General features: G+C 39.3%; 1 protein-coding gene across 2 annotated transcripts in view; it reads right to left on the bottom strand.

Moving 5' to 3' along the window:
- UVRAG (UV radiation resistance associated) overlaps window positions 1–12,452 on the bottom strand; it is an 88,305-nt gene that overhangs the window by 48,398 nt on the left and 27,455 nt on the right. For both annotated transcript variants that reach the window (XM_054654458.2, XM_054654459.2), the window contains exons 7-12: window positions 6,413–6,518; window positions 4,493–4,619; window positions 3,467–3,551; window positions 2,895–2,982; window positions 2,272–2,332; window positions 78–243 (exon numbers count right to left, since the gene is read on the bottom strand). In XM_054654458.2, coding sequence (XP_054510433.1) covers window positions 78–243; window positions 2,272–2,332; window positions 2,895–2,982; window positions 3,467–3,551; window positions 4,493–4,619; window positions 6,413–6,518 — 633 coding nt within the window. The remainder of the gene's footprint in view (window positions 1–77; window positions 244–2,271; window positions 2,333–2,894; window positions 2,983–3,466; window positions 3,552–4,492; window positions 4,620–6,412; window positions 6,519–12,452) is intronic.

A 12,452-nucleotide genomic window follows, 5' to 3' on the forward strand; every position in this document is an offset into this window, starting at 1 on the left:
CCAGAAGTGTTTAAGATGGATTTTTTTGGTGTTGATTTGTTGAAGACAGTAGATCAGTGTATGTACAATATACTCACTCTCGCTCTTTTTCCGTCAGCTTGTCATTTATATTGTCTTTGATTGTAGACCGGGAGCCCTTGTGAATGATAGGATACCTGAGTGGCACTTGTAAGAAGAAGGAGATCATGGAAATTAGGTGAGCAGTATAGCCCAGGGCAACAGCAATGCTTCCATCATCTTTTGCTGTCAATGACAAAAAGATTCTATTATTAATTGGATCCATTGAATCCTAATATTCATCTTTATTGCTCAATACAATATTCATCAATATTGCTCAGAACAACAATTACTGCAGCTCTCAGAAGTCAGAACTCAAGGACAGAAGGAGACCTGGTGTCATTTTTGAGAGCTTTACAACTGTTTGCACTTCACTGTGTTGTGTTTGCCTCTTGCAATGAGGCACAGAAAACTGGTAATGGCTTGTTCTCCTGCAGATTTTACTTTCAAAGCAGCACTGCCAGGATGGGGGAGGGTGGAGAAGAGATGGGAAAAGTGAAACAAAATACACAAGACAAAACTCAAGTATTAAGATTTCTGCGATTCTCTAGATGGAGCTGACACGTGTGAGTGGGATCAGGAGAAAGCTGCATTCCTCCTCAACTTTATTCACAAGTGAGATCAGTTGGAGAGACACTGACCCCAAGCTATGAACTCTGTTCTCTGCCAATAGCTGGAAAAACTTAGATTAACCCATTGTTTTAAAGTACCATTTTCAATTTGACAGCTAAAGTTTCAACCTTTAAGATTCATCTGCTAGGAATACACATAGATCTTGCAATTGAAACTACATCTTCTAGCCACATAAAGGCTTTTCCTTTCTCTTTTCTCTATTTTAATTCTTGTTAAGGGATACAGACAGCACAATAGTCCCTTCTGATGTATCCATGAAACCAGCAGAACAGAGGACCTTCAACAAAGCTTATAATGATATTCAACAACCATACAGAGCTCTATCAAAGCCTGTCATGATGTATGTATTAAAGTTATACCCCTGTCAAAATGGATTTTGTAGAAAAGGTTCAAAATTTGCAGCAAAACTGGTTTTCTGGATTTTTTTTTGGACACATAGTTTTTTAAAAGATCGTATCTACTGAGTCTGAGATAAGATCCATGCCAGACAGCTGGGTTTCAAAATTAACTGCTTATTTCACTAAATTGAATGCTTAGTACTTCTTCCTCACAATACAATTCTTCTAAAGACTTGGATAAAGAATTAGTAATTCTTTTGCAATGAATTAATACCAGGAAAGTGCAAATGAGCCAGAAGATGGCATACTACTCATTACCCAGGAGTCAGCAAACTGAGTTCATTACCACATTTAGTGCAATCAGGGAAACAAAGCAATAGACTGATTTTTGTCCTATTGACAAATTAATTTGTTTTAAAGATTATTTCTCCAATATTCGAGCATCCAATATACATATTGGATGTATACAAGTTAATTACTATGGGGTGGCTTTAAAGAGTCAGACAACTGATGGAGGTTTTTGCTCAAGAAACCGAGTGAACAGGTACAGAGGGCAAGAAATCCTCAAGGAGATTTTAAAGAATTTCCAGTTCACGTCCAACATTTTTAGATGAATGCATGCAGTTACCTGTACAACTGCTATACAGGCAGGCATATGATATATTTGCTTCTGGAATAGGATGAGGGTTGACAGTTGAAGTAGAAGGTCACTTGTAAAGTACTCCATACTGCCAGAGATGTTCAAAGGCTTTTTTTGCAAGGTATTTATTTGTCAAGTTCACCAGCAACTACAGCAAACCAAATGGGGATTCATGCCTGTTGCCCCACCGAGATCTATGGACTAAGAGTAGCCCCAATGGAATTCTAGGTCAGACACCAATATTTTCCAGAATCACTGAGTTTGGAAGGCACTTCACCCCTGGCTCAAAACAGGTTCTTCCCAGGACTGTGTCCGGCTGGGTTCTGAGCATCCCCAAGAATGGAGACTTGGCTGCCTCTCTGGGTAACCTGTTCCAGTGTCTCAATATGCAGTCTTAGAACACAGAGGTACTTTACTAAGAGTCAAAAGGAACCTCCTTTGCATTAGCTAGGAAGTACCAACAAATAAGTCGTCAGTTTTCTCCTAGTCTATATCTTTCTGGTCAAAAATTTGGACCCCAACCTATTGCTACCAGTTTTCTTAATTTTACAAAGTTTAGAAGCAGTGTTAACTGTAACAACTACATTAAGAATATGCAGCTACCTTGAAAGTCTTCAGAATTAGGAAGCTTGACTCCACAAACAAAGTAATCCTTTTGGTTGTTCTGTAAATTTAACAGCAACAGTGGAAAGTGAGCATTAAACAGTAACATCCAGAACACCAAAACCTGCATAAAACACGACAACAAAGCTAACAAACAATAAAATAAAAATTAAAAACCTAAATATTCAACTAAACTTAGAGCGACTGACACAGTATTTTAATCCACATCTCACATAGTTCAGAAAATAAATGCAACTTTTTTAAAGAGTGAATAACTTTTTATTAATTCATTATATAAAAGATTTTGAATCTCAACATTTTAACATGTTTCTGTGCACTCAGCCTACTGTCAGGGTTACTTTATGCAATTGTACACAAAATGGAAAACACCCATTAAATTATAGCTATTCTATTTTCATAGAGGACACTGTGTAAGAGGTGCTGGCCTAAGTTCCCTCCCAGAAAAGTTTGCAATCTGAAGACCAAATGTAAGAAAAAGCTGAAATAAACAGAATGAGTGAAGAGCAGATCCTGTCACAAGTAAAGCATAATATTTGTTTGCAAGGTAATAAATAGAAAGTACATTTCACATTGAGCAGATTGTCAGGATGTTGAAAACATACCAAATCAATAGGGTAGATGTAGGATAGCTCCGACAGCAGCTGCTTGCATCGAATAGTCTGCTGGGCATTTATCTTCAAAAACTGTTCTCTTTGGGGAAAGAGATTCCAAAACTATTATTTTCTTCAAAAGCTCCAAATAAAAGCTCCAAATAAAGGTGTCAAGCTGTCATATCCCTTCTGCAGCTTTCCAATTATCACCTCCTATCCTCCAAAAAGTTAGGTAAATCCACCCAAAAAAAAATACAGTACACAAAGCTAATTTTTTCATGCATACCATACACTATAGACATATTTTGACTACAAGAATCAGGTATTACAAAGCTGTGTTACCCTAAAACACAGCAGAAATTCCTATCAGGGTCTACACATACAACCAAGCATTAATTTTCTTCTCTTCTGGACTTGCCACTGGTAATCACTTTAGATATCTACAAATTGTAGCAGGGATATCTTAACAGAAGTTTTAGGGCAACATGAGAAAGAATTTGGTGCCAGAAGTCCCATTTTCAATGGCTTGCTCTCAAGCTTACCTTTTGTTTTTCCAGTTACAGAACAAACATAGATCCTTTTACCTCTTAGCAGTGCATTCCTTTCTTGATTCATATAGAGATTCATTATGCTCTTCAAGTTTCTGGTATTCAGTCCCAAATGCATTTTCTAAGCAACAGGAGGAATCAGGAAAAAAAAAATTCTTAGTTATCCAAACTTTTAAAAATAGATACTGACAAAATATCGGCAATAATCCTCCACTTATTCTTACCTTCCCATTTTCCATATTATGCTCCCAAACTAGAGAACGTCAGACAGCACAGGAGAGTAACTGTCTTCATGCACTACACACCATTCACCAGCCAAACACAACCCATCAGATTTCATCTTCCTTTAATACCTATTCCTCTCACAACCATACAGTGCAATAATCCAATTATGGGATCTCAATACTTGCAAAGCCAGAATAAAGTAGATGGTAAAAACAATACATGCATAGCCAGAATAAAGTACATGGTAAAAACCATCCTTTTTAGTAGTAACTAATTACTTTAGACTCAACTAAGTATTGAAAACAAAAAATCCTGCAACAAAATCAAGTATGTGTATAGTTTGATCTTGGTGAGCTCCAAAGAGACAATGATACAGCATTTCACTATAGGAGACTTGCCTGGTAAAGGATGATACTAAGATGAGTATTTCATATGTCACTTACATATTAAAATATTAAGAGGGATTTTTGCCTTCTAATACTTAAAACTGAATCCAAATCACAGGTACAGCAACTTCCCTCATGACATGAAGTTCCTTTATGATGGCAATTTTTACTGTACTATACTGCAGTTCTTCTGATGTTCTCAAAAAATGTCAATTAAACACAGATTTAAGATTGCTGTGGAGGGGTGTCACAGTAAGAAGTTATTTAGAGACAAGATACCAGAAACTGCTGTCTAAAACTCAGTATAACACAGAGTGAAGAAATTACACCTGGTTGCAAATTTCACATAAAGAAAAAACACAAGCAGCACACTACAGCCAGACAATGAAAACAGAAAAGAAACCAACACTTTCATTCTGGTCATAAACTAGGCTAAGGTTTCTACACTTACCTCTGTCAAGCAAAGTACTTTTCTTTTTGTGCAACAAGGCTACTTCTTGACCAAGGGCCTTCTTCTGTCGCTCCAGTTCATTACGCAGCACCAGGATCTTCAACTGTAAACATTCACTCTCCTTTTTCTATGGGAAGAAATACAGATTAAAAAAAAAAGTTTCTCTGCACAGAAGCAGTTCCATAAAAAGGTGGTAGGAGAGAATGAAAAACCAGGACAAGACTAGCACCTGATAATTTTACTGCTTTGGAAGGAAAGCAATGCAGCTGTGTGTCACAGTGCTTGATCCTCCTGTGGGATGCATCTCTCTTGAGCCCAGATTGAGAAAAAAATTAGGAACAGTGCTTCACCAGGACATAAAAACTGACAGCACAGCACTAGCAGGAGGATGAGCGTTCATTCCCTGGCAAAGGGCTCACCAGCAAGAGGGAAGGTGAGCAGTACAAAGTCTATACAAAGTGAAAGCAGGAGCTGGAAAAAGGCTGGAGATTTTCAAGCTGCACTATTAGATTCAATTCCCAGATTCAGGACAATGAGAATAAGAGGATACAAAGAAAAAGCTGAGAGAGTGTTCAGTCTGGAGAACAGAAAAGGCTCCAGGGAGACCTTAGAGCCCCAGTTGTCCAAGAGAGCTGGAGAGGGAGTTTGAACAAAGGCCTGAAATTACAGGACAAGGGGAAATGGCTTCCCACTGCCAGAGAGCAGTGTTAGATGGGATGTTGGGAATGAAATTCTTGGCTGTGAGGGTGAGGAGGCCCTGGCACAGGTTGCCCAGAGAAACTGTGGCTGCCCCATGCCTGGAAGTGCTCAAGGCCAGGTTGGACAGGGCTTGGAACAGCCTAGTCTAATGAAAGGTACGCCTGCCTATGGCAGGGGTTTGGAACTGGATAAGCTTTAAGCTTCCTTCCAAACAAAAACATACTAGTACTGTATGATATAGTTTTGCTCTCAGATATTTAAAAATTAAAAGCCTTTGCAAGGAGGACTAACTGAAAGGGTAATGGTTGAAGTCAAGATACCAGAAGGAAAAGAAGCTCTGGGTTGGAAAGACTCACAAGAGATTTTATATTGCCCCGTATGGAAGGTGACTTCTTCACCTCTTCATCTACAATGTAACCCCTGTAATTACAGAGGGTAAACAAGCTCCCATTTTTCCCATTTTGTCAAATCCTTGAACCAGGTTTGACACTTTTGGAACTCAGCTGAGTACTCTCAACTCAGAATCTGCTTTAGAGCAATAAATTAACTTCACACTGCAAATGTGTCCTTTACAAGGCACCAAACACATATCACTGAGTACCAATATAATGAAGTCACCACAAACCACTCCTGTTCTGTCAACTCATCTTTGAACCAAGATCAGCTTTCCTGGGCAGAAAGCAGAAACTCATGTCAACAGACTTCTCTGGGGAGGGGAGGGGAGGAGACCAGGAAAAACCAAATGTCAAAAGCCATTGTAAGATCTAGTACAATTTCTGTTTAAAATGAATATGTCACTTGAATGACAGCATTTGCATGAACTCTGTTCATCCAAAGGGAATAAGGGTGCAAGAAGATACAGCCAATAGATTCACCTCACTCTAAATCCACCACAGATTCCTGCCAAGTTTCATATAAATCATTAGAAGCTTGTTTTTCCTGAAAGATCTCTTCTGTGCACTGTGCAATGTTTATGCTTTGATTGTAGCATGATTGTACAAAATAAAGGTAAAAATTGGATAACTGATTTATCAATCCATCTGAGTAACTCACACAACTCAAACTGATGATATTACACAGCTCTCAAATGAATTCCCATTTAAAATGACAGGTGTAAAGAAAGATTCCAAGTTCAAGTGTTAAAAAAAAAGCTTACAGTCAAGACATCAGTCAGATGCTTCAGCAAGCCCATAAAATAAGGTTTTAATAAATCAAACATACCAGTTCATTCCTTGTAGATGTACATCTCAGCTTTTCTTCAATCTCCCTTCCTATTTTCTGAACAGTTACCTGAGTCTGTTTAATTGCACACTGAGCTCTGTGGAGCCTGCAAGGAGAAAGTTACAGCTGTGATAAAGGCTCCCCACACATGCAAACACCTCAAAAACAGCAACAGGAATGCAAACTCAGACTGTCAGCTTCCATTTCAAAACACCAAATAGGAAGCATAAGGAAGGCAGGTTTAGATGGGACATTGGGCAGAAATTGGTCTCTGTGAGAGTGGTGAGGCCCTGGCACAGGTTGCCCAGAGAAGCTGTGGCTGCCCCATCCTGGGAAGCGCTCAAGGCCAGGTTGGACAGGGCTTGGAGCAACTTGGTCTAGTGCAAGGTGCTGAAACTGGATGAGCTTTAAGGTCCCACAACCCCAAACCATTCTGTGATAACTTGCACAGTTTATGAAGAAAACTGCCAAGGCTTTAAATTCAATAAAGTATCAAAATCTCCTCTTCAATTTTTCAATTCAACAGATAGACCAGGCTGCAGGTGAGAGAGCAGGTAATTACAGGTATCTCATTTAAGTTAAATCATCATTAACTTGAAAATAGATACATACAAGCATTGTTAACACAGGCCATCTTTAAAAGTGCAAGTATCCTTTAGCTAACGCACAGCTACCCAGCCAAGAACATGAAACATACTTCAGTATCTCCCACTATGCCATGGGTCCTTCTGTAGCAAAAACATAGCTTTCTTAATTGAATCACGTTTGAAAATATTAAAAGATTATGATGATGAGTTACTGATTGTTAGCCCTGGCTTCAGGGTGAAGAGAGAAAAGCAATTATTTGCCATATTTATTGAAAAAAAAACCAGGCAGAGGAAAAAGATGGCAAAAACAGGTCTAAGAGAGACATTAACATCTTTCTTAAAATTAACACGAAGTAGAAATTATTGTATTTATAAGAAAAAGAAGAGTTGTACATAGACACAAATAGTGCTGATAATATTAATAAACAAAGTCTTGTGATTTAAAACTTTTACATGTTACAGTTCTAAATGAATACGCTTAAGTCACCAGATGCCTTTAGTTCCTTCACACTGTTGCTTCTCCTAAACACCATAATAGCATAATTTAAAGCAAAAGTGTAAGTAATTTCTTTGGTTTCTCTGGAGTTTCTCAAACTGCTCACAGCACCAGCAGCTGCAGAGCTGTTCAGGGGCCATCCCATATGAAGAAACACTGCTCTGCTGGCTGCTGAGGGGATGGGGGGGCTGAGACTGCTCAGACCAACAGTCCTGCATCACCCAAGGGCTCAGTCTAAACACACCTAATGTAGAACTGAGACCTCCTGGAAACCCTGATCCTACTGGGAACTACTTCTTAAACCTCCCACCTCTGTGAATGCACCCAGGGCTGCTGGCTATGGAACATGTGGTTACAGAGGTCAAAGCCAAGGTTTGCTGACCATCCTGAACATCACTCAGAGCTCTGCTGCCATGTCATCCACTTCCACACTTTCCAACTTGTCTCTTTCTAAAAGTCTGGAGTGTTTCCCTTCTACATATAAGAAAGCCTTACTCAAGATAAAACTTTTTGGTAAAGAGTAATAACTGAATGACATTTCCCCTTCCTCTTTCTGTATTTTAACACTGGAAGAACATTCTTGATTAAGTCCATTAGGTGATCACAAGACAGTCTTACAAGTTTTCACAGCACTCTATTTAGGCAGCAAAACCTCCTGGAATGTGTTCTACTCATTCAAAGAGTACTTACATAATGGAGAAATTATTAGAAAGGTCATTTGCCATGTGAGTTCCTCACAGTGATTTGATTAACACTCATTAACAACCTACCAGTTGTGTAGTAACTAAGTTCTCCTATGCATGCTCAAAGGACAAGGAACAAACATTTACAGAGACTGACTTCTCAAAACAATACATATAGTCAAATACTTGTTCAACTGGTGAATCAGTATCTAAATATAAATTTCTGACATATAAAAACTGCTATAGAAAATGATTCAGCAATAAAATCTGGTTTTAATAAGCAATTTATGTCTTTTTAAGCCAAGCATCATCCACTCATTCCTTGCACAGTTAAACTTTGCTGCCTTGATGCCAAATAGGGCCATTTACACTGCAAGACAGAAAAATTACTGATATTGGTTGACTCAATTCCAGTACATCCACTGTTGTTCTAAGAACTTTAAAATGGTAACATGACCACATCCAAAGTTAAATCTTACAAGATTAAGATTTTAGGGACTTCATCTCACAAAAGCAGCAACCATAAACAGAATTTTTTTTTCTCAGCCAAAAAAAAAGCCTCAACATGGAAATCTTTGGTCATCCAACAAGGGGAATACAAACTAAGCTATTAAGAATAGCAACATGGAAATTTGAAGTGTATCACTTCAGCACAAGTAGACTTTGGTGGAAGTAATTATGATTGCACAATGGAGATCAGCAAGCTGAGGCCATAAATCTGGATTAAAACATACAGAGAATAAACAGAGAGAAACTTCAACCCTGACTGACCACATCTTGTTTCCATTTCTAGGCTAAATGCAGGTTCAATGCTACAGCTTAGTCAGCACAAGCTGTGCTTTGAGCACAATCCTGCTTGGTTTAATGACTGTCAACAGTAAGCCAACTAATTACATCACCTACATGCCATCAGCCAACCTGGGATTCTTCCTACGTTGCCCAAGACTTCATTTTTTTAAGTACTTTATTAAAAATAGCACTTCCATAGCACTTTAAAAGCGAATTGAGGACTTGAAGAGGCCACTGGCCTGCTACCAAATTTCCTCCAGCAATTGGGAAAGCCAAGCCAGTTACAGCAGAAACTCCAGCCTTTTTAAAGGGATAGTTTAGCCAACAGTGTTGTCACTCAGTGTCTGCAGCATCTCACAGCCATTGTCAGCCAGAAGCAGAGCAACTGGAACATGATGACTGACAGATTTACTGCTGTTGCTTGGGGCCCTGAGAGCTGTTCTGCAATTGTCCAACATCAGGCCAGTTCCATGCTGCTGCCTGGGAGAGACCGGAAAGCAAAGCAGACATTTAAATTCTTGAGCATCCTGACTGATTGAAGGTGGAGATCCACAAGGCTGCTGTTCCACCTCCATTCCTACAGCACCAGCTTTCTGAGATGGGAGAGATTAAGAAGACACAAAACACTCTCCCTTCCTTTGAACAGTTTAGAAAACAGTTGAATACATTAAAAGTGCAATCCGTGTATTGTAAGCTAAGACTAACACAAGCTGCATCCCTATTTGGTGCCAGCCAGCTGTAAGATTTTTTTCATAACCTCTTAAACCATCATTTGCTACATCTGCTTTCCCACAAGAAAAAATTCCTAATTTATAATCATACACTCCCTTTCCAATTTCTTAAGACACCTATACCTACAATTTATCAAAAGCAGATGTAGGGCAAGAAAAGACAGTAGGGAGTAAGAAAACAATAAAATACAAGTCTGACTTAATAATTTGTGACAGCAAACCTCTACAAGAGCCAATGCTGTAAGAAACTCATGTGATAGATGAGTAATGTGATGGTTGACTCTCACAATTAAAAGGCAAATATCATGTCTATATGTTAAGAGAAGTTTTATAGATTTATAGTTATGTTTTACCTCCCCTTGTGTTATTATCGGGGGTGGCCTGGGTTTGGGACATTTGGGATGGTCAGCTTGTTACTATGGCAGCACCTGATCTCTAATCAAGATTTAAGGCAGTGAACTCCACCACTGGACAGCAAAGGAGGAGCCCATGGACTGAACTTTGGGTGGGGCTAGAGTTAAAAGGTGAAACCTCCATTGTGTGGATGAGCACATGGTGGGAGAGATCCTCTGCTCCTGGTGCCATAATACCTTCTCTATTCAGTCTTCTGTTGTATTTTTGATAAGGTTTTAATAAACCTTTTAAAGTTTTTGAAACTGAGTATTGTTTCTCACACTCACACAAGCAAGTGATGCAGCACAGATAACTTTCCATCATTCACTCAAACAGTTCTGAGTCCTACAAATGTAAATCATTTACATGTAAGCCTAATGTTTACAGTGGAGAGTCTACATTTAAGCCTTACACACTTAAGACTCAAATTAAGCTTTAAAATAATCAAGTCCATGTGGATGTGTGGACTGCAACAGCAAATGCTTTGAGCTATTTGGAAACAGAGAAGAAAAGGAAAAAACACGTCTATCAAATGGGCAGGTTCCAGCCTCGAGTTTGAGGAATACTTAAGGAAGCTAGGATGTACATCACCTTCAATACTCACAGGGCATGAATGGAAGAGGAGAGCCATAAAGTGAAACTCAATTTTTTTGAGAAATTAAGCAACAAATGTGGGATGTCTCTAGTTCCAATTCCAATTCACAGATTTAACTCCAGTTAAATGGATGGATTTATGGGTTAGTTTTTTTAATTCAACAAACAAATGCGGCAAATTACAAAGGAGGCTTCTTTTTGTTCTTTCTCAGTTTGTGATTACAGAAACCTTGCTGCCAGGGCACACAATCATATCCAAGACACTGTATTTAGTAAAAAAGATAAATTAGATGCAAATCAAATTTCTGAAGTGCATAAACACGTCAAGATGACTCCTGCCAGGTGGACAGTAACACCAGAATAATTCAACAGGCATTTCCTTACAAATCTTCATAGAAGTTTCAACTCTCACTCTGAGACAGTGAGCAAGCCTAAGACTGTGATTCACTGAGCAACTGAAAAGGAAGCTGCACAAAATCAGACTGAATGTGTTCCAGGTTCCACCCAAAAAGAGACCAGGTGCTCCCCACTTGATTGTGTTCTTCCACTCAAGGCCACACAACTGATAAAGTGCTTGTGACAGCAGAGCACAGGCTTATGGAGTGCAGGAAGGAGGTGGAACACTAGCCAACATTCAGGTGACTCATGTTTCAAAGCTGCATACTGCTGCACTCTCCTCCTGGAAGCCACCCCCAAATTCAAAGCTGAGTCTTCTTCCAAGGGAAGCAGAATTCTGCAGCTATAGTAGTGAAAACTCCCATCTAACAGGGATGGTCATAATGCTCTCAGGAGAGTTCTGCAGCTTCTTGGACATCCATGTACTTCCTGTCCTGCCCTGCTTTAATGAGCAAATTTATCAGAGCATTTTACCCACAACAAGATTGTTAATCTGTTTAATTTGTTCTCAGTCAAAATTTTGCCTTGACTTTCCCTGGTGTGGTTGGATAGTTCTGAGGATTTTAGAGACGTGATTGCATTCACCAAAATCTTCGCCCAGGCTGAGAGAGAAAGCAACTCACAGCACCATTCTCATGGCCATATCCAGGACAAAGGTGTAAAAAAATAAACAGTCCTGATGTTCACATAGTCCTCCTTCTTAAAAACTTTCAGGTATCCATCAGTAAATACTTAGATTCTCCTTTGGTGACACTTTGCCATTTAGATTAAAGATAAGGAGACATTTTCTGCAATGAGGATGGTGAAACACTGGCACAAGTTGATAGTAGGTGCCCCATCCCGGGAAGTGTTCAAGGCTAGGTTGGATGGGACTTGGAGTAACCTGGTCTGCCATGGCAGGCAGGGGGAACTGGATGATCTTTAAAGGTCCCTCTGAACCCAAACTATTGTACAATTCTACAACATGCTGGTTTTCATCCATTTCATAGAGCCAGAAAAAGGAGGAGGACTGGGTTCTGACTTCTCAGTATTGCTTCATTATTAACCATCTTTTACACACTGTCACAAATAAAGAGGCAGAGTAAAGCTACTTTTTAAGCCCTGCACAGCTTTGTGTAATTCCTCTCAAAAGTGCTTTGAAACAAAATTTGGTGAAGAGCTAGCAATATATCAAAGCTAAAAATGTGCCACTGCAGGGGTAGCTTATTGCATATGGCATATTAGGAAAACTGAAGATCAGAGCAGCAGCAGACTTAACAAACACGTGCTGCTCTTATGCTTCATGGACTGTTTGAACTTGCTATGACCCATGCTACTCTCTGCTACAGATTTTGGCAAAAGGCAGGCTTGCAAGTTTATTGTTGTAATGAC

Source organism: Agelaius phoeniceus, chromosome 2 (assembly GCF_051311805.1).
Source record: "Agelaius phoeniceus isolate bAgePho1 chromosome 2, bAgePho1.hap1, whole genome shotgun sequence".
Taxonomy (NCBI): Eukaryota; Metazoa; Chordata; class Aves; order Passeriformes; family Icteridae; genus Agelaius; species Agelaius phoeniceus.